This window comes from Ischnura elegans, chromosome X, assembly GCF_921293095.1.
Source record: "Ischnura elegans chromosome X, ioIscEleg1.1, whole genome shotgun sequence".
Taxonomy (NCBI): domain Eukaryota; kingdom Metazoa; phylum Arthropoda; class Insecta; order Odonata; family Coenagrionidae; genus Ischnura; species Ischnura elegans.
In genome coordinates, this window is record NC_060259.1 from 98,309,938 (window position 1) to 98,336,645 (window position 26,708).

Sequence of the window (26,708 nt, forward strand, 5' to 3'; positions counted from 1 at the left end):
ATAATTTCCATAAGAATATTAATATTAATCTTTTTCTTTTTGGTAGCTTCATGCCTTGAAATATCAATGCTCGTTGGAGTCCATGTGATCAAAAATGGCAAAGCTTTAGGCTGCAGGCAAGTCAAATGTGAAAGTAGGATGAGGGAATTGGACCAGATTCTTAGATCATTGGATAATCCTCTTGAGTTCATGTGCCAGGTATGTTCAGAGAATGTTTAAGGGTGTTGCCTTTCATCAGAGGCAGATTATGAGTTAGATTTTGAGGAGGGGAAACTTCCAGAGTACCTAATTGATAAGTAATACTAAAAAATTGCTTCTTAGTGAATTGCTTTTCATAGCTCTTCATAGTTTTGGTTCCTTAGAGTAAAATATTTTGCATTCTTTTGCAGGAGTGGAAGGTTCCCCTTTTTATCATTTCTTATTTTGATGTGGTTTCTGACATTTGTTGTTGGTTCCAGTTCTTTATCAAAATAATTAGCAAAAATTGGGTTTAATGCAAAATTTGGGCTTTGTACTGCTGAAACTGAAGAACCAAACTGATTCATCACTATCTTTGAATATTTTTCCATTGGAGGTCCTCTACTGGGTGGAAAATCTGATAAACCATCTACGAATGATGCTTGGTTTAGGATGAAATTTCCCCATCAACCCCTGTAGATCCACCACTACCTTACATGAATTAATTACTCTGGTACTCTGCACAATTCTCAAAGTTGACCACTGCCAGTCAGTATGTTGTATGATTGTCAATGATATCAGCTTCTTGATTCATAGGCATCAATTGCAGTAAAACTTTGTGGAAGACAGGCTTCCGGGGGATTAGGGGGCATGGAATGCCAGTGGAAGGGAGGCCTAGGGGCCCTCCCTCGGAAATTACATAAATCATGGAAATTCTGATTTTAAATCATTTTTTCCCTTTTTTATACCCCATCAGGAGAAAAAATTCTAATAATGCTAATTCATTAATACCTCAATGAGTTCTCTGGAAATTAAGTTCTATGCATCAAATATTGTGGGGGGGACATTCCCCACGGGATTGATGTCAATGACTTCATTATCACATCTGCCAATGATTATCCTCTCACCAGTGGAGCAACTGGGGTGGATTTTGGAGGATAAACCCCTCCCCCCTGAGCTCAGAGAAATTTTTAAGTTCAATCCATATTACTAAATTGGATTAATGTTACTTATGTAACTGTGTAAGGATTAATAAGATACCTCTCCAAAAGCCGTGAAACTCATCAATTTGAACCATTTATCTTAAATTAGGTATTTCTGGGGGAGGGCCCCTGCTACTCCCGCTTACTCTAGTTTGTAATCCATACCCTCCACACCTCCCAGTATTAGTTGTGCCTAAAATCCCCCTTAGCCTTAATTCCTATCTGCGCCTCAGCCTTCCACAACCTGCGCTTACACAGAATCAAATGAAAGATAAAATTTGCATACTTTTCACTAGTACACTAAATTTTGATTGATTTATAGATTGGTGCCTTAAATTGAAAATTTTCATGAGTTGTTCGAAATTTATCAATTAAAATTTCATCACGATCATGGGCACTGGGAGTGGAGCGCAAGGTAGGGGAGAGACAATTGCACAATCGTGGCTCATGAAACATTTTGGCAAAATTTGGTAACAGCTCCTTTTGTTTGTTGAATAGGAACAGAGTATGTAATTAGAAAAGCAAAGAATCACAAATATGAACAGCTAAAAACATCAATTAAAACAAAGCTACCATTTTTTTACTGTTTAAATGGAAGCTTATAGCCATACCTGGTAGCATAACACACCAGGGATGGCACTGAATTTTTCTGTCGGCACACAATTTTTCTGTCGGCACCCATGGTCACAATGCTTGTTTATGGTGAAAAAATGCATTCATTTTATATGGTACATCCATGGGAGTTAAGAGCTAGAAAAAATTTATTACTTGAAGCTAAAGAATAATGATGCTTCATTATTCATTATCTTACTAGAATTAGATTAAGGATACCTTGGTCAGCATAAATTTTTGAGAAAATTCCATTTTTAAAGCAGACATTTTCAATGTCGTGTATGAATTTAAAGTTTTGTTACTAATGCGCAAAAATCTTTTTCAGACTCTAGGATTCAGCCCAGGTGATAGAGATCAACTAGATAGCTTCCTTCTGTCAGCATTCCAGCGAAATATACCACCTCATTTTAACCTCCTAAATCCAGCTCCGGCTGCTCTTCACCAAAGGCCATACTCAAGTATGATTGCTATTGTTCAATTTTCATTTAGTGTGTATTTTTTTATCCAATAATTCATGCATGCATTTCACCTGACTTTATTCCCAGTGTTGATGCATGTATTGCAATACTGTTCTTGAGTGGGTCTTTATATGTACTCCTTTTTGCAAGTTGGTGACAGAGAGTATTATTAACAGGCCCTTATATGCAGGTGAGCTAAATATCTATTCATCAATGAAAAGTAAATTTTAAGGCTTCTCTTTATGGCACCACTTGATGATATATAGAAATAAAATCACTTTATAGTTTCACAGAGATTTATTTCACCATCATCATAAGTCAACAATCCTAAGATTAGTTTAACGCTGCTCTCCATCCGTGTCTCCCCTCTGCTAGTCCTTTCACATCGGCAAAAGTCTTCTCTTCTATATCCTTTATAACCTGTCTTATATAACTCATTCGGGGCCGTCCCTTGCCCTGCTTCCCTTCCACGTGTCCTTGGCATGGTATGGTATTTGGAGGAGGCGACCAACAGCTGAGGTCATTTACGCCATTAGAGAGGGGTATAGAGCAGTGGCATAACTAGGGATATTCTTTGGGGGGGTGAGGGGGACTGGGGTAGCGACCCCCCCCTTGGGTAATAGGGGATCTGGGGCATATTTTTGAAAAATTGCATGCCTGGAAAAACATTTTAAACTACTAATAAATCTTTAACTTAAAGCCGATGGAGTTATTATATGTCTAAACTAGGTAATAGTTTCAAATATTTTTTTGATTTCTCTGAGGCTTTGGGCGGGGATCTATCCCCCTCATCCCCCCCATAGTTATGCCACTGGTACGGTGGGAAGGGTGGAGAGAAACCCGGCGTTGGCATTAGTCTGCCTGCTCTTAACGAAAGGTGCCAAGGGGACCACGGCCTAACATCCCATCCGACGGACGGAGTGCTGTACTTGCATTGCGCTCCACATAGCACTCAAGCTGGGATCAGGCAATCTTTGAAAATTCTCTGCCTCTGCTGGGATTTGAACCTGAGCCCACCGGGTGGGTAGCCAACACTCTAGGCTCTACACCAACCTGATCCCCCCACTTGTCCTACATATATTTTCATCATGTCTCAGAATGTGACCAACTAAATTGTCCCACCTTGTCCTTAACCCATTTATGCCTAGTGTTCCATTTTTGGAACACCTGATGTGACTTTCTAATTTAATGACTACGACTCATTATATACAAATATGCCACGGTTTTTCTTTCTGTACCTCTTTATAAAGATATATTGCATTATGGGGCGTAAAGATTTAGTCAGTTTTGCCAACCCATCGCAGCCAGTGTGTTGAGAAATATCGGTCTTTTTTTTCAAGGCAGTTTTTCTGTGACCATCTCTATTGTTATTAGAGATGGGTCGAATAGCAGATTTCTCGAATTCGAATATCGAATTCGAATATTAAATCATAGCTCGAATATTCGAATACCTCGAATACTAAATGATGAATGCTGGAATGTTTGACTCGGTTGCCTATGCAGCAGGCAACACAAGATTTTGGGGAGTAATTTTGATTTCCTTAAAATGATTCGAACAGGAATTTAGCAGATTAATGAATAATTTAATTTTATGGAAACAATTGGGCATATAATTAATTCAACTAACATCGCTTTACCCCCACTACTGCTGCCAAGTGCTAGCTGACAATCTGAGGCATTTTGTAAAATACAAGCTCTTTTCCACCGGATTTTCTTCAACTATTTTCCGTCCATCTTTGGGAGTTCTCATGAGATAAGAAGATGAATTGGAATTGCTATCAGGGAGAAACCAAATATCCTGAGAAAATATCCCTTGGTCTGGGACTGTAACAATAAAGATTTATTGCACCACTCATAAATTGTAACTTGATCTATGTTTTCGGAAAAAAATACCGCATCAACTTCCGAGAAGCTCTGCTGCTCATATCGAGTTTCGCCAGAATGCTAAGTCTCCGTCGTGTTTTGACATTTATTTCTTTGCGTAAAATGCTTAAATAAACTCAGAAATACGTCGTGTTTGGTCTTATTCTTTTTGAAATTACGCGCACATTACTAATATTTCAATTCAATAAAGGTGTAACATCAATTGACGAAAGTCATTCTTAGACACCCTTTGTGCTAATAGATGACTCATGCAGCGGTTGACCTCCACAGAAATGGGGAACTTCGAAGCTGGTAGGAAAAAAAAGGTCAGTGGGGGAGGAAAGGGAGGGCCCGAAACACGTTTCTATTGTTCTCGCGTATTTTTTCGAAGCTAAGGTCTTCGTAATATGATCCCTGCGCGAGCTGTGACCTTTTTTTTATTTTGAAGAAAAGGAAAGCCTCAGAGGGGGGCTAGTGCTGAATGGAGAGGGATACCGGACCTTGGGAAATGCGCTAATGTAAGTATCCCACGGTACTCACACAGCAGTTGACTTCCAGAAATGGGGAACTTAGAAGCAGGTAGCCAGAAAAAGGTCAGTGGGTGAGAAAAGGGGGGAGGGCGTGAAACACGTTTTTATTGTTCTCGTAACTCGATATTTTTTTCGAAGCAGGGGTCTTCTTAATGCGTTCCCTGCGCGAGCTGGGACCTTTTGCTTGATTTCGGAGAAGAGGAAAGCGTCAGTGGTTGAGGCGAGTGCTGAATGGAGGGGGATAGAGGATCGTGGGAAATGCCCTAAGGTTGCTATCCCACGGCACTGAGTTTCTCCTGGTGGGGGGAATCGGGGATTTTCGGATTTTTTCACCCGACTATTTTCGGTTCCCCTCGTCGAACACTTTTCACCGCTAAAATCCACGAATTAGATCCAATTCGTCAACTTGCGTAAAACGGCGCTGCGAGCACTAAATGACTACAGTTCTCTACATTTTTCCGAGTCACTACCAACGACGTGCGTGCGACAGTGTATGACGCGAAATTCAAAGTATTCGAGGTATTCGAGGCGGTACTTTTCGCATAACTATTCGAAATCTCGAATATCGAATACTTTCTAGTATTCGAGGTATTCGAGTATTCGCGGATACTATTCGCACATCTCTAATTGTTATATTAATAACAATTTGCCATTGCGCCCAAATGTTGTAAATTTTCCCCTGCATGTTCAGTAATAGTCAACCTACAGTGCTCAATGAAGAAATTTTTGAAACATCGTATTTTGTTTTAGTTATTAGCTTTTATTTAACAGTGTTCCATTTTTGGAACACTAGGCAAATCCACTACTATTATGCGTGAATTCAGGCGCACTGAAATATTCACTTTAATTTTAAATCAAGTTAGTAATTAGATGTGGAACAATTAATAACCTTCCCGGTTCATTGCTGCGCGCTTCTGCTCATCTCATTCATGGTTCATCTGACGAGAACTTTTACCTTTTTCTGATACCGGATGGTGATACAACTGAAAATTGCGGTGCATCAGCTGCTGCTTTGTCGCAGCCTCTTCTTTCTCAAAGAAAAAAGGTAACCAAAGTTGTGCGAAAATGAAAGAAAGCCTATCTGACTGCCCAGCCAGTAGAAGGTAGAGTTTCAGAAGAACAAATCACGAAAATGAAAACCCCTACAGAATATTTATAACTCCTTCTGGACATTGAAGTGAACCTTGAACTGGCTGTTGGTGTTTTTTGGGAATAATTTTCCTGAGTGTTTATGTCTCTGTTCTGAGACAAATTATGCTTTGGGAGCAAAGACCAGATTCGCGTAATTCTCTAGTTAGTGGTGCAATGAGACGTGACCGATTTGAAACATTATTTTCAAATTTGCATTTTGCTAACAACTCTAACTTGAACCACACGGACAAGTTTTCCAAGTTGCGGCCTCTAACTGAGCGTCTGAAATACAGATGTATGAAATTTGTGCCAAATGAAATATACTTCATCAGCTTTGATGAGGCCATGATTCCCTATTTCGGTCGCGATGGGTGCAAACAGTTCATTCGGGGTAAGCCTATTCGGTTTGGGTATAATTTCTGGTGCATCTAGGCTACATTTGCTGGTTTCAGCCTTATCAAGGAAAAAACCGAACACTCAATACCAATAATATGGGGTAAGTGCTTCAATTTTTTTGCAATTCACTGAGGTACTCACAACGCAGCATCCCGGTAAATACCATTTTGTGTTCGACAACTTGTTTACAAACATTGCACTCCTTGATAAACCTCATTCAGTGGTCCACCAAGCAACTGGCATAGCGAGAAAAGATCGCGTAGCCAAACCACCTTTACTATCTGATACTACCCTAAATAAAAAATATTGGGGCACATTCGATTACCGAATTGATGGGAAAGACAATATTGTTTGTAGATGAAATGATAAAAGTGTTGTAACTGTTGCATCTTCTGGTGCCGGTGTCAATCCTTTGTAACAGTCAGTCGTTATTCTCAAAAGCAGAAATAAGAAGAAAGATACAAGTTACTCAGCCAAATTCAATCAATCTATAATCAGTATATGGGAGGAGTGGGCCGAGCTGATGAAAATATTGACAAGTTTCAAGCATCAAACCGTGGAAAGAAATGGTACTCGAGCCCTCCGGTTATTCTGCTTTGAGCTGGCTTTACAAAATGCTTGGTAATTGCATAAAGACGATGTGAACCAATGGGTCTTCTTGAATTTTGTCGCCGTTTGACCTGTCAATATATAGAGACATACGGTAATTCTATTGAGCCTGGTGGGAAAGGGAGACCGTGAAATCATGAAATCTCTGAATCATCAGAATGTAACGCATGGAAAGCAAACTCGCTGTGTCCAAAGCCACAAAAAAACCACTTTTCAATGTAAAAACTGCAATGTATCCTTCCATGTTAAGTTTTAACCTGGATATCATTCTTAATAGTGAGTTAATAAAAGTCTGAATCAAATTGTTTGCATGCTATCAATGAGTACGTCATAGTAGTGGATTTGCCTAGTGTTCCATTTTTGGAACACCTCGTTATTAATAACTGGCAAGAGATACATTGTTTTTTTCTTTCGGATATTGTTTTCATACGTATTTTTATCGACAATATGTAAAAATCAGGGTAAAATTCGCATTTTTCAAACCTTCGGCATAAATGGGTTAAGGATTTTAGAAGACTTCTCTTTTCTCCCGCGCTCTTCTTTTTATTTCCTCATTATTTCCACAGTCGATTCATTTATCTTCATCATTCCTTGGTAGCACCACATTTTGAATGCTTCCACTCGTGACTATTCTTTGCTGCTGTCAACTTCCGAGCCTCACTGCCATAGAGAAACACATGGGTGTACCCAGGAACAAAACTAGGGGGGGGGCAAGCCATGGTGGTACAATTTGTAGCATTTTAGCACAGAAAAGACTAATGAAACCAAAATTTTAAGAAAATTATGACAACACTTTATTAGATGAAAAAATATCTGCTTGAAAAAAACTAGTGATTTTTAAATTAGTTCCATGCCTAATACTAATATCATTTTTCTTCAAAAGAAAATATGTTCAAAACTGTTGTTTTGAACTAAATTTATATTAGCTTCTAGGGAGGGGCAGCTGCCCCCTCCTGCTCCCCGCTGGGTACGCCCATGGAGAAACATGCTCCTCATATAGCATCTGGTGAATTCTTTCCTTACTTCTATGCTTGTATTCTCAGCTGTAAGAAGATTCTTTTCCTTTTGCAGAAAGCCCTCTTTGCCTGTGCTATTCCACTGACTATTTCTTCCTTGCTTCTTCCATCATTGGTTATTCGACTTCCTAAGTGATAGGAATCTTTCACCTCTTCAAAATTTTGCTTTCCTATCAATCTTTGTCCTAGCCTCCTCTGTTTTGCTGAATACTATTACCATAGTCCTCTATTTGTTGATTTTAATCTGATATGTGGCCATTGTCTTTTCCATGTTTGTCAAAGTCTTCTTCGAATCATACTCTGTCTCGGCTATGACTGCTATGTCATCAGCAAATCACAACATATGTATTAATCCTTTCTCCATAGATATTGATGCCCAAAGCCTTCTCCTTGATTTCATTGGTGGTTTTCTTAATGTAATCATCAAAAATTATGGGGGACAGTGTACACCCTTGTCTCACTCTTTTTCCTATTCTTGCTTCTACGCAGTTGGTTCCACATTTTATCACGGTTATTTGGTTGTTATACAAACTCTGCACAATTCTATTATCAGTGTAGAGCACTCAACCTTCATAATTACTGTTTAAGTTGAAAACTAGGTTGGTAAAATAAATTACTGACAAACTTTGTAAAGTAATTTTACTTCTATGTAGTATCTATCCACTTTCAGAATGATATAATATCAATATTTAATGTACCCTAAAAATATATGTACTATGATAAGATAAGTACCCTGAAAATTTCAAGTGATGGCATACTTTTTAAACACGTAATACATCAGGAAAAAAGCCGGTTGAACAGGAGTCATGCAATTGTGTCACCATATGAGTGTGTCTCTTATGTACAAACCGTATGAGCTAAATGCTCAACTTCATAAGCACCCTAACATTGTAAGCGTAGTTTTGATTTGGAATGCCGCCTCAGAGTCCCTTGAAGAGATAATCGCCGGCCACTCACAAAGTAGCCACTGTCCATGCATGGCGTTGGCCTGCCAGAAAATAAGTGGATCTCCAGTCAGCCATTGGTCTTCTTCCATTCCATAAGATATTTAATATTTACATAAAATAGCCATAATTTTCTAGTAATAGTATATGTTGTGATTCATGAATATTGTACTTAATACATTTACCTTTCTATTTCTGTGGCTTGAGGCACTTAAAAAAATATGTTTTTTGCAGTAGATTGGCTGAAGTTTCATTACAATATGATACATATAATAGCAAACTAATTGTCAATCAATAAAAATAAATATGCCAATAGTAATCTTACATAATAATAGCCAGCCACTAATAGCTTTGATGATACTTCATTTTCTGTCATATAATATGTCTTGACGGACAAAATTTATTGACACCAACCATCCATCTGGAAATTTAGAAAAGAGCTTCATCCAATAGCTTATGAATATTGGAATTCAATAAACAAGATATTAGTAGAATTAAATAGAAGATTTGTACCTAAGAACTCCCTCTCTTATTCTTCCTCCCATTATTAGTTGAAAGTCATTCTCCTTTGGTAGGTATAGATACTTGAGCAAAGACAAGCATATTACATATATTATTGACATTACATCTCTTTTTTTAGGATCAGAAGAGTATCCAACTCTTCTCCATTTTGCAGCCAGATTTGGGCTTGAGAAACTATCCTGGCAACTGCTAGAGTGTCCTGGAGGGGAGCACGCTTGTGATTTAAGAAATGTGTGTGAGTTAACTCCAGCAGAAATGGCAGAGAAAGCAGGGCACACCAAGTTGGCCAATTCCCTAAAAGGATACTTGGTAAATTTATAAAAGTAAATCAATATTGAATAATTAATGGAAGATTGAATTCTCTGTTGAGTGGGTTGTGGTTGAAGCTCATGTGAGTTTGTAGCAATGAGAAATTACCATGTGTGAGCTTTCAATTAGATGGCAAATGAAGTTAATCTTGTAATATATCCAGAAGCCCACCGTTGATGTTAATTATTTAATCTTTTCCTCATTCCCTTGTTCTTTGTGCTTAATATCACATTGGGTCTCTAACTACTGCTTTGTTTTCTTGTCATTAATCTAGTTCAGATTAACATTCAGTTTCTCTTAGTAACTGGATGAGAAATGTTATATGTATTTGGTTCAATGGTAGTTCCATAATGGTGCTAGTTCTTGTGGCTGTGGCTCACCTACTCCAGTCAATGTGTTACCCAGGCTGCGCTCACTCAAAGGCTGCAGCTTGAAAATTTTTCAGGGACTTGAGTGGATTTGGAATATGTTTAGGAGGGGTTTATGGGCAGGGGAATGCAAGTTGAAGGGGTTCATATGGAGGTATTGCACCTTACACTGCATATACGATGTATTTCAGGGTGGGTGTGAACCTCTTAAACCCCCTGCTTGCTGCAGCTTTGACTCATTGGGTCACAGCACAGCTTTCCACTCATTAGGCAACAATGCCTCCAGTGTAGATATCTAAGTATTGCATCTGGAAAAGAGTTTTTTTAGTCAGTTAATTAACCCCCCAAGCTGCATTTAATTAAATCCCATCCTAGCGGCTTGATGAAATTTAAATGACTTCACCTTTTTGGCATACTATCATTCAAAAGTTTAAAACTTTCATAATAAATGATCAGTATCGTTGAAAATTTTTGTAAACTTGCGTAATATAATGCTCTACTATATAATAATTTTTCAAGCGGTTTAAATAAATATTTATTGTTTTATGCATCTCATTCTATGGACAAATGAATAAATTCTCAGTTTTCAAAGATTTTAACTTGGTTTCGAATTAGCTATGAGATATCTAATATCAGTGGTGCAGTGAGGGGGGGGGGTTTGGGGGATAAAAACCCCCCCCCCCCCCCCCAGAGATCAGAGAAATTTTTAAGTTTAATCCATTTTACTTATTTTGATCAGTATTACTTGTAGAATATTGTTAGGATTTATCAAATATCCCTCAGAAAGCCGTAAAACTCGCCATTTTGAACCATTAATCTTAAAATTTTTCTGGAGGAGGGCCCCCACAAATCCTGCTTACCCTAGTGGGTATGCAATACCCCCACACCCCTAAGTATTAGTTGCGCCTAAAACCCCCCCTAGCCTTAATTCCTAGCTGCACCCCTGTCAAACATTCCATGCATTTTTAAAAATACAATAACATGATGTATTTTAGTTATTAGGGGTTGAAAATTTCATAACAGCTTGGATACTTTCGATAGGATTACCCGTTTCACCTACTTGAAAATTCATCACTTTGCCAACTTCTCTGACTTTGTTCTATTATTACTGTATCATTTTCGTATAGGTAATCACGTGCTAATGTTTCAAATGCCAATATGTGAATATTCAAATGATTTTACCTTAGTAATTCTGCTTTTTGTAAAAAAATTGCAGAATTTTAAGATAAATTGTTCAAAATAGTGAGTTTAACGGCTTTCTGAGGGATATTTTATTAATTCTTACATTATTCTATTTGTAATATCAATCCAATTAAGTAAAATGGATTAAACTTAAATATTTCTCTGAGCTCTGGGGGGGGTTTTAACCCCCAAAACCCCCCCTCGCTGCGCCACTGCTCTAGTGGACTGAAGTGCGTGGTTTCGAAGCTCCATCAAGAGACAAGAAAATATCTCGAAGGGGTCCTGGTATACGCTGACTGTTTAGAAGGAATCTTATCTTTGTTGATTACCGTCCAGAAAAAAAAATAAAAAAAATAAATGCAGAGCGAAGCACATGGTGCCTTTGCTTAGGATGCTTAGGACTAATGAGGCGGACCAAACACACTTGGGGCTCGAGGTGATGACACACAAGAAGAAGACAGAGAGAAGGCAGTGAGCTTATAAGGAAGATATCGTATCTCAAGCTAAAGTAGCTGACCCGTCTTGACGTCTCACTAGCAGAATAGGTGGCAGTTTTCAAGATAGCACAGTTGAAAGAAGGCGTTGAGTTTTTAGACCGAATTCATCAACTTGCTGGTTTAAAATGGAATTTCATCGAAACATTTAAAAAAATCCCGAAGGCATAAAGTTACTACGAATATTTTACTGGAAAGGAAAGCATTTCTTCAACAGGTAGAGTAATTAGATTTAATTTAAAATACATTATCTGACCGAGAAAAAATATTACATACAGAAGTTCAGGAAGCGTACTGGGTACGCATGACGGCTGCATATGAAATTTAAAGGGCACGTACTGGGTACGCATGACGGCATTGAGGGGTTAAACATAATTATTATCTGAATAAAATGTTGATTTATCACCTTGAATGTTTTTATGAAGGGATAATTAATTAATTATGCATTCCAAAACTTATAAAATTGTCATTCGGAAAAAGAAATTCTTACATTAATTCAATACATATTTCTTTTAGTAGGGACATCCTTTTTTTGCTGTAAGTCCAGTTTCACCATGAGGAAAATTTTTCTCTCTTTTAAATGATTGGTTATTGCATAAATTACATATTTGCTGTTTGCTGTTGAGTGGTAGTTGTATCCATAATTTTCTTACTCGAGTTTCCTGACCAATTAACTAACGTATTTCCCATTTATGATTGCCAATGTTGTCTTTATCTTTGACTATCAGTGATAATTTGGAGATAACCCACAATTGTTTCTACGTCTGGTTGAATATGAAAATGTTTTCACTTTAATATGAATTGATTTGATCTTATTTCTCATAGACTGTCCTAGCTCCTCAATGGTTGACCAGCCATTTGTCAGGTTCTAATTTTCTGACCCATCCTTGAACCATTATCTCCATCCTCTAACAAGACGTTTTTCCCATGATTAGAAATAAACCATAGTAAAGGCATCCTGTATAGCAAAATATAATTCTTCTAACATTAATTAGATTGATTTTGTATTAACTGGACAGATTTAGATTTCAACTATGCATTGTAAGCTTTGAAGTGTTTGAATTAATGATGAAAGATAGCACTTAACCTACATCTTAATTTTGCAGCAAATGAGTGAATTCAGCAGTATGTATAGCTACCTCAAGATGGTTTGCCAAAACCAAAATAGCACTCCAGGTGAGAGGCAGATTTTAAATTACATTTATAACCGTAAAATACAGCACTATCATTACAAAATTTAAGAAATACTTTGAATACATCATATAAAGTCTTAATGTACATATTACTATTTCTTATTAGCTATCACAAGCATCAATCATTTGCTGAAAGATTGAAGCACTCCTTTCCTTTGTTAACAGTGGCATGTGGAATGATCTCCTCAAATTAAAATGCAACAATCCTGCAAATATTTTAATGGATTTTAGCACTAACATAATTTCACTTTGCTATAGTATGTACATAGAAAAGTTTGAATATATAGGTTGCTGATAGGAGATAGGTTGCTGGTATTTAACAATCACCATATTTTATTGTTTTAAGTATTTATTACTATTGTTTGACATTAGTTTCCATGCATGTATTCTTGTATGAATGCTTAACCAAATTTCACTAAAAAGTTTTATGTGATGGGTCATTGCAAATTTGTTAAGAGTTTCAATAATTTTTAGAGAACCTGTGCGAAGCCGACTACCACAAACCAAGACCATTAAGTGAGACCTACCAAGTGCCACCATCAGCAAGGCCTCTCACAATACTAGGAGCTCAGTCACCTGTCTTGCCATTGAACCTCAACACAGTTTACAATGGATATTTGGAAATGCATCCTGCCGGTAAGTACCTTTTTAAAAATAATTAATGATAATGTATTTATTTAATAGGATGAATATCCTGTGAAGTTAAAAAAAATACAAAAATTTTACATTCTAAGTTTAAGAACAAAGTTTTATTAGAAATACAGAAATAATTAAACCTGAGAAATATGAATATTACATATTTAAGAATGATGTCAAGTACTGCTGTCATCGGCATAGCTAGGAATTTCATTTAGGGGGGTCCAAAGCCAGAGGGATCTTGGGAAAATTTTTGAAAAACAATGTACATAAGTACATAGAGGGTTTTAAACTAATTTTAACACTTTTCATAATAAAAAAATCATTTTACAAAAGTAACCTTTTGTCAGTTCATGATTTTGCAATATTTTGTTTTCATTCATGACAAAGCAAATTAGGTACTTATTTTTTATATTCCCGGGGGTTGCCTGACCCCCTGGAACCTCCTCCCCCCACTGACTACACCACTGACTGCTGTTGAAAATTGATTACAATTATCGAAAATAATAGTACATACATAGTTAATTTATTTCATGGGGTGTAAATCATGCAAAGAGTACAGGCAGTTAACATTTTCATATAAAAACAATGTAAACATACATATAGAAATAGCTTTGATTAAGATATGAAAGAATGAATAAAAAAGTACATTACAAAGGTTGCTTACAGCTGGATAGGGTTCTTCATGTGCCCATGCTAGTGGATTACACTCTTAATGTGTTAGTACAGGTTTATTTGTTTGGTCAAGTTAGAGCTTGCCCTGTACTAAGTTATTAGTGAGAGAAACCAGCATAATCTGGGTATAGGTCCAGATCTCTTCCCTGAAGCTGTCAGCAATTTCCTGTTATCAGTTGATTTGAAATTTTATTACAAGGATTTAATTGGAGGTCCACATCTAAATTTTAATAGGGTAACCTGTGGTGGGGGTGTTAGGGCACCAGCCATCAACAAAAAAAAAGAGAATAAAGAACAAAAAAGAAAAGGAGATGAACATACTGAGTCTCACCCAGAATCAATTAAAAGGCAAAAATTCCTAAAATTTACTATAAGTTCCACAAAATATATGTATTTCTTAGTTTATTGTTGCTGTGGTTCATTAATAAAATTCAACCGATAGAAAGGGTATAAATACACAGAAAGATGAGTTACAGCAAAAGAAAAGTCTTCCTCATTCACCTATTCTGTCATGCCAGGGGAACACCAGAGTTCAGCAAAATCACCTTTCTAAAGTGATTTGGTTGTAAAAGGAAGTTCTTATAGCTTGTCTTTTGGGATCAATTTAGCAATTTTATACGAAGGTGCAAAACCGAGGACATACTGTCAAACTTCGGTAGCCTTCTCCGTTAAAACTACTCAGGATAAAATGAATACGCCATGACTTTGCGAGGCCACAAAAAGAACTTCTTCACTTTATTCATAGGTGGTAGCACAAATTACATGAAAACAAAATACTCACTGAATGCCATGTGAACTGAATGAATATTTGAATTACTAACACAAACTGCTTCCCTCTCTCCAATCAGGAGTGTACCAAATCAAGTGCTGTGATTGCGATAAAATATATATTGTCCAGATGGGCTGAAGCTTCATTAACCACATGTGAGAGCACAAGAAGTGTCGGAAGAGTTGAGACCCCCCCCTCTCTTGTGGCAAAACACCTCCTCAAAGAATGCCACACTCATGCATTTGATCCAAAGATAGCCATTCCACATGGAGAGGAAAGGTAGAAGACTGGATGTGTTGGAAAGAATGGAAATTGTTTGGAGAGGAATGAACAAACGTTTCCGTGTCTCTCCCCAATACTCGCCATCCCATTTATTTATTTATTTATTGCAGTCCAAAAAACAGCTAAGAAAACGATTAACTGATACATAGTAAGCAAAATGTAAACAACGATGAACAAAATAATATTCAACAGTATTATCAAATAAATAACAAAGAATGGTAGACTTCATAAGGTGGTGCAAGGAATAGGGGGAAAATTACGATGGAGATAGTGCAAGATAGATGAGTGATGAAGACAAGGATCAAAATTTGGAACACATTTTGAACAGTAGTTAATGGAAGAAGGATGTCTGTCCACCAAGCGTCCATCCTTTCAATAACTGCTTCACCCCTTCCCATCTTAACCCTTTCGCGCCGAATGCCACACCTGTGCGGCGAGGATTTTCTTCCATAAACAAAGAATGCCACACCTGTGCGGCATTAATTTTCCAAACCTAAGCAATGAATGCCACGCCTGTGCGGCACAGGTCGAAAAAAGTGACCATGGCGGACACAATAGACCCACGGACGCGGTCGCTCCTCGTGATCCGCCTTAGCGCGAGCCCAGTCCCATCTTTGGCCGCTCAGGTAGACCCTTTCTTATCCTCTCGATGCGGTCAACTACTGTTATTTGCAGTGTGTTTTCCAAAACTATATTTTTTGCTTACTTTTGATATCTATTGCTATAAATGAATTAATCTTTTTTTGCTGACCACATGGAAATTTCAAGCAAAATTCTAACGTTAATATCAACGGAGTTATAGACCAACTAGTAATTATACTAAATCCGTCTATATCAACGTTAGAACTTTGTTTAAAATTTCTGCACGCTCAGTAAAAAAACACAAAATTAATTTTGAATGTAAAAAATCGATGCGAACAACAAATATTTGCATATATTTTGCATTAATATTTTAGCCAGTTGACCGCGGACTCGTCCTAGGAAGGGGCTTTTAATCCCTCAAGGGCCTGGGACAGAGGCTGAGGAAAGGGATCGGCGCCCCACTGAGTTGGGTCTAAAAATGGTCAGTGAGGGAACCACTACCTTCAGTCGATGCGAAAAAGCTTTGTACAGTGGAGTAAAGAAAACTTTCAAGAGACTCGTATTGAGGAAGAATTTCCCTCAACGAAGGTCCGGCGCGAAAGGGTTAATTATTCCTTCCCCCCACTTCCTTCTCTGAGTGGTATACATATGACTCACTCAATAGAGGTATGTGCCTGATGATGTAGCTGTTGATATTAGGGGCGCAACTAAGAATTGCGGCTGGGGGGGGGGGTTTAGGCGCTACTAATTCTTAGGGGTGTGGTTATTGCATACCTGCCGGGGTAAGCGAGAGTTGCGGGGGCCCTCCTCCAGAAAAAATTTATGATTAATGGTTCAAAATAGCGAGTTTTTATGGCTTTCTGAGGGATATTTGATTCATCCTAACACTATTCTATAGGTAACAATAATCCAATTAAGTAAAATGGATTAAACTTAAATATCTCTCTGAGCCCTGGGGGAGGGGGTTTATCATCCCCCAAAATCCCCCCTCGCTGCGCCACTGGTTAACATAGCTGTTGAAACATGTAGTACCAATGTAAAACTTGTGAAAAAAGTGCCATCTTGTTATCTTCAACCAATATGCATTATTTCCACTAAATGTGATCCTTTTCATGAGTAACTTGTGTTGCAGATGGCTCATTCAAATAGGTAATCGAATACTCCTGTACTCAAGTATTGCCTCACCATGATTAATAGCCTTGTCTGCAGTAGGATTGTCCAGTAGTATGTTTAGCACCCTCAATGGATGCATTCAGTGAAATCATATCATACCTGTAAGATGCACCCTTATCTGGTTCCAGGAAATGGTCATACACAAACCGTGGAAACTCAAGATAGTGAGCATCAGTACTTATCTTTTGTTGAAGAAGCATCACATGAGGAGGAATTGCTGCAGAGATTAAAAAAGAGTGGTAAGCAAGCGAGTTTCTTGGATAGATAAATAATGCGAAAGATAACTAAATGTTCCCAAATAATGTTTTTCTTATTTATGAGACAGTTTATATGATCTCAGAAAGATGTGATTAAAATTTTTGCTGGGGAATATTCACTGAAAAAGAATTCAATAAAATTTTCCTGGGTGTTTTTTTATTTCACAATGTCTCCAGGGAAGATAACTTACCTTATGAGGAGTATGTTTGCATAAATCTTAAAGATTTCAGTAGCCTTAAATTTTAAAAGCAGTATAATAGAGAAAGAAACATTTGATTATTATTTATAAAGAAACATTTGGTTATATTTTTTCTATAATTTAAATATGAATCATTTGATTATGTTGTACCTTTGAACCAAGTGTAGTTATGCCATTGTGCTGAAATGTTCTATCAACAGTGTGAAAACAAATGTTTGTCAGGAGGGGAAAGGGTTGGAGCAGGGATGTAGCCAGGAATTAAGGCTAGGAGGGTTTTAGGTGCAACTAATACTGGGTTGTCTGGGGGTATGGAATACCCTCCTGGATAAGCGGGAGGTACAGAGGCCGTCCCCAGAAAAATTTTAGGATAAATAGTGAGTTTTACAGCTTTCTGAGGGATATTTTATAAATCCTTACACAATTCTAGTAATATTAATGCGATTAAGTAAAATTTCTCTGAGCTCTGGGGGGGGATCCATGCATGAAAGTTCAAACTGATAAAAATTGTAATTGCTACTTTAAAATGTGATAGAGCTTCATTTTTATGGCATTAAGAACCAGTGAGGGTAACATTATTTTTCAAATTGAGAAAAATTCATGTTTTATTATCCTAAAAATGATTTAAATAGAGAGTGAATTCCCGTGCTAAAATGTGGTTACTCATTTTAAAGGGAAGCCTGTGTGCCCTAAGTACATGGCCCAAAGTACTTTGATTTGTGATCTCTACATTCTCTTTGGGTTTTTCGAGTTTTCAAAAATTTTCCGAGTTACCTCACCTTTGACCTGAAGACGTTGAATGCAATGCCAGCGAAACTGTTGTCGCCAAAACACAACGGACGCGGTGAAAACCCGAAGAGAATGCAGAGATCATCTAATCAACACCACAAAAATCTTCGAACCTACTTTGATTTGTGTGCATATTTGGGCATAAGAAACGGTGCAGATTTATTTTTCAATTTAGAGATGCACTTATCCATTCATTTATGGTTTAAAATCTCTGAAACTTTGAATCACTTGCCAGGTTACCTGCACCATCTCACCACTTGGCATTAAGCCTATTGCATTCGCTTCGACTGCCAGAGATTTCCCCTCCTTAGTAATAATTGAAACAGCTGCAGTAATTTTCCTCACTTTATTAATCTTTCTCGACCGGTTTCAATGCATGCGCATCATTTTCAAGAGCTGTCTTGAAAATGATATGTGTGAGCATTGAAACTGGTCGAGAGAGATTAGTAAACTGTAGAAAATGACTACAGCTGTTTCAATTATTACTATCCATGGACTTCCACAAAGTCAACTTATCGACAATCAGACTGTTTCCCCTACTTTTCTACCCCACTCCAGGTTTGAACAGTGTCTATCTGTGCTTCCCAAGAAAAGATTTCTTTCCCAATTGCTACTTATCTTGCAAGTTGTTTCTTGTTTGAAATTAACATGTTCAAAAATTTCTCTTCGAAGTCCAGCAAGTTAATTATGCTTGCATGCTGATGTTTTAGTTTACTCAGCTCTTCAGACACTCCCCATGTATTCTTTCCAAGTTATTCCCTCACCCTAGTCCATATTTCAAGAGAATCCCTTAGTTATCATTTTCCTCTCCCTCAGAAGCCAAATTATCTTTGATGGTCTTATGATAAAAAGTGTCTTATCTATTCTTTCAATTTTCATTAGTGTGTGTTAAATTACATTGTATGTATCATATCCCAGGGGTGCAGCTAAGAATTAAGGCTAGGGGGGGTTTATGCACAATTATTACTTACGGGTCTGGGGGGTATTGCATACCCACCAGGGTAAGCAGGAGTTGCGGAGGCCCTCCTTCAGAGAAATTTTAAGAAAAATGGTTCAGAATGGCAAGTTTTACGGGTCTCTGAGGGATATTTGATTAATCCTAACACTATTCTATAAGTAATACTGATCCAAATAAGTAAAATGGATGAAACTTAAAAATTTCTCTGAGCTCTGGGGGGGGTTTTATCCTCCAAACTCCCCCTCACTGCACCGCTGTCATGCCCATTGGCTGAGATGTTCTCTGTAAGAAAAATGTGAACCTCAGGGACAGATATGCTTGGTGCTGACTGAGGTGGCGATTCCCTTTTTTCTGAACACATAATTATGAGTTGTGGAGGTCCACCACAAATATTATTAATAATTTTTCATTCATTGCTTAGAAAGTAATATTTAGTACAAACATTTAATGGATTTAAATTTTTTTGTGCAATAAATAGCGATCTTATGAAAACATTATAGAGGCATGGGCTTCAAAGACGGTTGTTACACTTGCTGGACATTTCTCCTCTGTACTTTGTTTATTCGCCAGGTGCATTTGCGGCAATAATTGAATGTGTGCAGAGTAATTTAACTATGCAAATGGTATGGTTTGATTTTCTTATGTCCCCCAATTTACTGAGTGATTTATAGTCATTGAATAGCTGCCCTAAAATTCTGCACATATTTATACTCCAATCCCATATAGCTTTATTACAAAAATATAGAAGAAACATTAATTATTTGGTATTATTCTTTCAATTATGAAACCCAGAATTGAAAAACTCTCTTTCAGCAACAAAAAAATCACAGGATCAGCTTGACAATGTTCAAGACCAGTTGGCGGAAATTATAAATGATTTTAAAAATAATGTTTTTACTATTGCTGAAGCAGAGAAACTGGTGGAGAACTGGAGGAATCGGAATGATGTACAGCAATCATTCAAAGAGAAACAGGTCAGTTATTTCATATTAAAATGTTATTCTGAGTCTTAATTAATCAATGTACGATTTACTGCCAATAGATGCTGAAATTGCAGTCATATTTTCTATGAGGCATTAAAGTAAATATCCCTAGAAACTATTTTTGAAAATCTAATTTTTCTGAATCATTTTAGGAACAACTAGATAAAATGCGGTCTGATTATGAAATGCTTCAAAAGAAAATTAAGGAGGATATGAAGAGACCAACTCCTTTTGACAGAATAATCCATTTCTTCAAGGGAAAAGGAAAAGGTTAGTATGAGTTTTTGGGGGTTGTCCCTCATGCTTTACCCAACCCTAACCCAAAAGTGACAGTTTCAGCGGTCTCAATTGAGACCGCTGATTGTCTGTGCTCTAGATGAAATGATTGGATGCCAGTGTCCTTACCCCAATTTCTCATGGAGGATGTTCCATTCTTGCTGGTAGATACATTCTTCCTATAGATATTTATTTTCTAGAAATGCTTTTGAGTCCATAGTCTACAGCCATTGTTTGATATGATGTAGATTAGAAGGTTTTCATGAGGAAATGATAGAGATGTTTGTATCTTAAGGTCACAAAATAACGACGTAACTGTAATAATATTTTATGAGTTGATGGCAATGCACCTCATAGTACTCTAAAAGTTGTTTTATTTGACTAGCGTACTATATTGCATCTAAGGCTGTTTAGTCTCTAAGGCTATAGCAGGAATACAAGCTTAGCTTGTGGTGGAGTGTCCCTTCTGCCCTCTGTCAATACGTCATGACTTATGTGGACTCCAGCTCCTGACAATCACATTAATGCACATGTGTATTTATTTTTTACAGATGGTAAGGAGACTGTATCATCAAAATCAATTCAAAATTCTTCAAAAGGACAACATTCTGATGCAGTGCACCAAAGGCCATCAAGCAGTTTAAGTCTCCAAAGCGCTACAAGTAAGTACTATACCTTTATCATCTAAAAGGGCCCGAGCAATTGTCTAAAGTAGAAAAAAAGAAGATACATTAAGTAATTAATGATGGAAAACAACATACATATATGTATATACATATTTATATTCAATGGATGCTTGTAGGCATTGGCATAAGTGATGTATTTATGGTGATATTCTCCAAATTTTTTTCAGGTTCTTCTTCTTCCGAACAGATGAGCGTAGCAAGTGTGTGCAGTGGAGCAAGCCTTGGAGACAGTGGCACTCATTCTGATCCTGAGGACAAAAAGGTAAGAATATCAAAATTCATTGATTTATGATTATTGAGAGTCTTCCCAGATAGCACAAAGTAAGAGAATTATCCGTTTCTTATGGTTTTCTTACGGAAAAAATTCATAAGCAGCTTATCGTAAGCTAAGGGTCTTATATAAGGCAAGGGTAAGATTTCGGGAAGAATAGGTAAGGAATGCCATCAAATATCCTCAGACAACTTAAGTCACTTCTGTTGGAACACCAAAGGCGGCTAAACAGCATACTACACATGCTGCGCGGCTCATCCCGACATGAATTTAAAGCCTACTGGTAAAATTCAGCGAGTCTTTATAAGAGCTTAGCAACTGATAACATATTTTCCCGTAAATAGAAAAAATTAACAACTGCAAGCAACCGGCTGGTGAAGATACAAAGCATAATACAAGTACTTTATCCTTGCGGCAGAAAGAAAAAAATTAACAATGGGGAGAACCGATGGTATGACCTACGCATCCCCACCTCTATACGCTAACTACTACACTATGGCAACTGAAGACCAAGAGAGGCGTAGTTACCAGTTTAAAATCCAGTTATGTAGAAAAACTTGGCTAGCAGGTGCACACTATGGCAACTGACCAAGAGAGATGTAGTTACTGGTTTAAAATCCAGTTATGTAGAAAAACTTGGTTTGCAGGTGCACGAAAAACTGAAATTATTCAAGGTCCACACAATATAACATTTATGAATTTTAATTTATGGTCTGATAACCCGATGAATACAATATAAATAGATTAGAGATTCCTTCTGGCATTTTTATATTATTCTACGTCGCCATACTTGTGAAATTATGTGTTTTTCCAACAACCGTCGTTTTGCCATCAATTCATAAATGTGAATGATTTTCAAATTTGGCCGTATGATGTTATTTCTACTCATATTATAGAAGTTCCAAGAATGGAAAAATTATTCTTACACATAAATCCCTTAATGAATATGTACTCTAAAATGATGGAATAAATACAACATCTACGGAAGTGCCGAAAGTTTGGCATCCATTTTGTCATTACTCTGGATGTTTGTTGGCCTGACTGTAAGAAACAAGCTTACTCGATAAGTGCCTTCCTTATTTCTTCCTTTCACCTTATCTCAATGACTTGTAATGTGCTGGCTGGGTTAGGGCTCTTGGTGGGTAGTGAGTCAGCAACCTTATCGATCTAGAAATTGGAAATCCAGTTGTAGGGGTTATTTTTATGAAATTTGCAGATCCTAACTGAATAGGCTCATTTTTTTTTTGGAATAATTTGTTATTGATCTTTGTGTTTTATTCTTTACTTCAGGCATCACAAAATGGGCCTTCCCAAAATGGCAACTTGACCTCAGGAAATGACTTCCCAGCCATCTCTCAAGTTTTGAAACCCATGAAAGCAAAAACAATACGTTCATATGAAACGCCACCGGCTCCAAGACCGATCCATCTCAATCTCTTTCCTCAGTCACCAAAAAATGGTTCACTATCATCCGAATCCCGAGAGGTAGAGTATAAGTTACTTCATACATGTATATGATCTGAATTACTTCAGTCATACTATTCATTCATAAAGTGCAGGAAATAACTTACATGCTCTACGTTTTTAACCCTCTTAGCTTAACCCTCGAGCGTAGACCGCATTTTCAAACTAACATTCTTGTGTTAATTAAATTTATCTTTTATCCAATGTATTAGAATATTATAATCAACAAAGAATTCCTTATTATTAAATAAAAAACATTACATTGATATATAAAATAGTAACTTCATATTGTGATTTTTTCATAAAGTGCTACAAAACTCTCAAATTTAGGTTGGCACTTTTCACTAGTACCAAAACATTTCGGTGTCACTAAGAGGGTTAATAATGACAGCAAGATAGACTGAAGTAGTACAAGTCAATCTTTCAATCATCTCCCTCAGTATCCATGCATTGCTTTAGTCTATCATGCTGAAGTTTGAATCAACTCAGTATTTTTGCCGATTACTTATATAACTATGCTATGGTCATGTTAAGAATAAGGTTCTAAGGATGGAGACTTTCAACTTAATAAAACCAAGTTAGTTGAGTCTACTGGAAATATCCAACCTATTTTTTACTTACTATTGATAGTCCATAGTAATTATAATATTTAATACATTAAAATTAATCTGCATATGGATTATGAAATTTAGTGTGAAAAGTAGTTTTGCTTGGGAGGAAAGAGGTAGTGACTGCATATATTCTGGTTTTTAAAAAGTTTGATAAGTTGGTTACCAGAGTTGCAGGTTGAGGGGGAAGTACCCTGACTAAATGAGATGTACTCCATCAAAATTAAAGGATCAGGAGAGTTCCAATGTGAGAACGTCCATTAGGCTTGAAAAAGTTTTGCTGGTTCATTGCTTTATGCCTCTTATTCCTGTTCTGTAGAGGAAGTATTCTTGCCTTACTCTTCCCCAAAGGCATATGAAGAAGCATATGAAATGGACAAAAACCGGCAGAGGATAATTGGGGTATTCATATCCTCAAGTAAACTTTTAGAATAAAACAGTTGGAGGAATTATATGCATGCTTAACCCACCAAGTTCTGTTTACGGGACAAACTTGAGGTTATATTTTGTATTTCTGTTTCAAATGTTATTTGCTATAAAAACTCTATTTCTAATTCCTAGAATCGACCACCATGTCCAGCACCCCGTCCTTTCCCACCTGAATGCACAACACCAAACAGTGTTGACGAAGACTCCTATTATATAACTCCTGACCAAGAATCACACCATTTTGGTATGTTGAAAACTCTGAAATTGGTGAATTATCTGTTTTGATTTAAGTGTTGCTATGCATTTATGTGTTTGTGTGTCAAAATCTTTATAGGGGAAAACCCAATGGATGTGGCAAGATGTTTCAATATTGATCTTAGCAGAAAAAAAAGTCCCACAGCTCAGCAAATTTTCCCTGGTACCCTTGGAATAAAGGACGAGGCAGAAGATGCATTTGACCAAAAGTCCAATAAACCTCCATGTGACAGTGATCAACATTCTCCTAAAGTGCCAAGTTCGCCTGCGTTCTCAACAACAAGTGAAAATGAATTCCCAAACTATGCCAACATCACTTCTGCAAGTATCCCCTTGCTTCAAGGTGATGTCCTCTTCCCTTCTTCCTCTGTGCCCCCACCCGTGCCTCCCAGGCTAGAGCAAGCATAAGGACTTCAGTGCAAGACTATGAGACATTCTACTATGGAATTGCAGTTAATTATGCTTTTGGGAACAATGAGGCAATTAACATACTGTAAAATGATGTGGAAGCATTTGTGGAGGTATGCTAAGTAAAATTCAGAAGTTAATGCTCTTCCATGTACAATTCTACCATTAAGGAGCTCTAAGTTATTAATCCATGGAGGACCAATTTCTGATAAAATTTGGAGGTATTTATATAGTTTGTGGACGTTTCAATATTAATTTCTAATATTTCTCTTTAAAATCAAAGTTATAATTATTTCATGTGATTCGAGGAGTAAATGTTCCAAAAGTGTTTATTTTTATTTACCTCATAAGCATTCATCTCAATGTTCTATATTTCTATTTTTAAAAAGTATTTATATTTATTTACTATAACTGAACAATTTTCTTAAAAAAATTAAAGACTTAAAATAATATGACTGTAGATGCCTTCCAATTACTCATTACCTTATGAAAATTTGAAATGGAATGCCTACAAATGCATGTTTCTTCATGTTAATACCTGCATAGCTCATTTCAAATCTGTTACGGCAGATCTCCACTGAATTCCTTATTTTGGTAAATCATGGAGGTCATGATTGTTAAGGTAAGTACCTACACATTTTGACTCATGTCCAGGCTCATCTTTTTATGTAGTAACTCCTATAGTGTATCGGTAGACAGGGCCAGAACTAAGAGTTATTCAGGGATGGTTTAGATCAATTTTCTGCACCCCTCCCCTGATCCCCCTCACTCCCACCCTCCACACCACTTAAATGTATTACATCCGTGAGCTGGTTTTTTGAGATGCGGTAGTTGAAATTACACACCTTATGTTTGCTATTATCCCTTTTGCTGCCACCGGGCCGATATATCAGCCCTCCCTGGTTGAGCAAAAACTGCCAGGGGCCGATTTATCGGCCCGACTTATTTGACTTTTTTTTTTTCGTGATTGTGGCCTTTTCAATGCCTGAAATTTAAGTAAACCCCCATAATCTATCTATGGTTATAAGATATAAATATATCTTAAATATTGGGAAAAAATCTAGATGCATTGAATAAAATTAAGTAGCTGAAAAATTTGATAATCTGAAATGTTGCACATTCCGGAAAATAGCCTTGGCAGTCTTCACACATCCCACCCGAAATGAGCTGGCAGTAAAAGGGTTAAGATATTTTATTAATATTTTTTTAAACAATTTATACCTTGATAATTATTGTAAAATAATTTCATTAGAAAAGTGAGCTAAAATTTTCACTGAACTTTACAAATTTTGCCACCTCCTGAAATCTGCAGCCCGCGTCATGTACTTGTACCCCTTCTGCTCCACCATAGTTCTGGGCCTGTCTGAAGATACCTTTAACGATGCACAAGTAAAAATTTTTCTTAAATGTACAGAGGTGATAATACAAAATGTGCCACCATATTCACAGGATATACTTTTGGTATAATTTCATCCCCTCCCTTCAAATTAATCCATAAAATGATAAGGGTTGCTCAGATATATTAGGGGTTCAAAGGGAATACCCTAATTAAGAACCTTTTCCTCACCCCTTCCATACTTTCGAAAACATAAGAAAATATTTGTGATCCTCTCTAAGGATCCGAAGCTAACCCCTTGCCCTCCTAAATACCTGCTATACTGTACCTTGTTCCCAATTTAAAATGAAGCCTCTCGATTAAGATGTCACTATTGGATAAATATTCCCCGATGCGAAGGTACTTACATAGATTTAAACCCCTATTGAGTCACCTAACTTTCAGATATTTGAAAATAAAAACTGTCAGAAGAGGGATAGGCAACACTAACCATTTGAATCATTTTAATTTGGCGGGCAGAGTTTTGTTTTCCGATACTCAATTGTTTTCCCATACAGTTCCGCGGTAACCATGGATGTATAAGGAACGGAAGGTGTTTTACGTTGAAAGAATGTGGAATAGTGTCAACCAACTTCATTCTGTGAAACTTAGGGTGAGTGATCAACTAAAAACCAGAGAGTGTTACTTTTTGTCAAGGAGTCAGTGCAGTTTGAAAAAATCGTAAATTATCGAGAAGAATATACACCAATGTGCCATCTTCTGTGGTTCAAATCGTTTGTGCAATATCAGTGAACATTTTTCTTCTTAAGGCCCTTTTACATGATACATGAACACGTATTTACAGAACAGGATCTATTTTCAGTTTAATCATTCGCTCAAGTTGTGTG

The 26,708-nt window shown here is 37.1% G+C and overlaps 1 protein-coding gene across 3 annotated transcripts in view; it reads left to right on the plus strand.

Moving 5' to 3' along the window:
* Window positions 1-24,939, plus strand: part of LOC124171042 — a 130,282-nt gene extending 105,343 nt beyond the window's left edge. For 2 of the 3 annotated variants that reach the window (XM_046550188.1, XM_046550190.1), the window contains exons 7-19: window positions 47-198; window positions 2,098-2,230; window positions 9,360-9,550; window positions 12,701-12,770; window positions 13,262-13,423; window positions 17,033-17,143; window positions 19,898-20,079; window positions 20,241-20,358; window positions 20,916-21,026; window positions 21,218-21,312; window positions 22,612-22,806; window positions 23,955-24,066; window positions 24,157-24,939. In XM_046550188.1, the coding sequence (XP_046406144.1) occupies window positions 47-198; window positions 2,098-2,230; window positions 9,360-9,550; window positions 12,701-12,770; window positions 13,262-13,423; window positions 17,033-17,143; window positions 19,898-20,079; window positions 20,241-20,358; window positions 20,916-21,026; window positions 21,218-21,312; window positions 22,612-22,806; window positions 23,955-24,066; window positions 24,157-24,485 (1,961 nt within the window). In that variant the 3' untranslated portion in view covers window positions 24,486-24,939. The remainder of the gene's footprint in view (window positions 1-46; window positions 199-2,097; window positions 2,231-9,359; window positions 9,551-12,700; window positions 12,771-13,261; window positions 13,424-17,032; window positions 17,144-19,897; window positions 20,080-20,240; window positions 20,359-20,915; window positions 21,027-21,217; window positions 21,313-22,611; window positions 22,807-23,954; window positions 24,067-24,156) is intronic. The other variant, XM_046550189.1, reaches the window with a different exon arrangement.
* The last annotated feature ends 1,769 nt before the right edge of the window (window positions 24,940-26,708 follow it).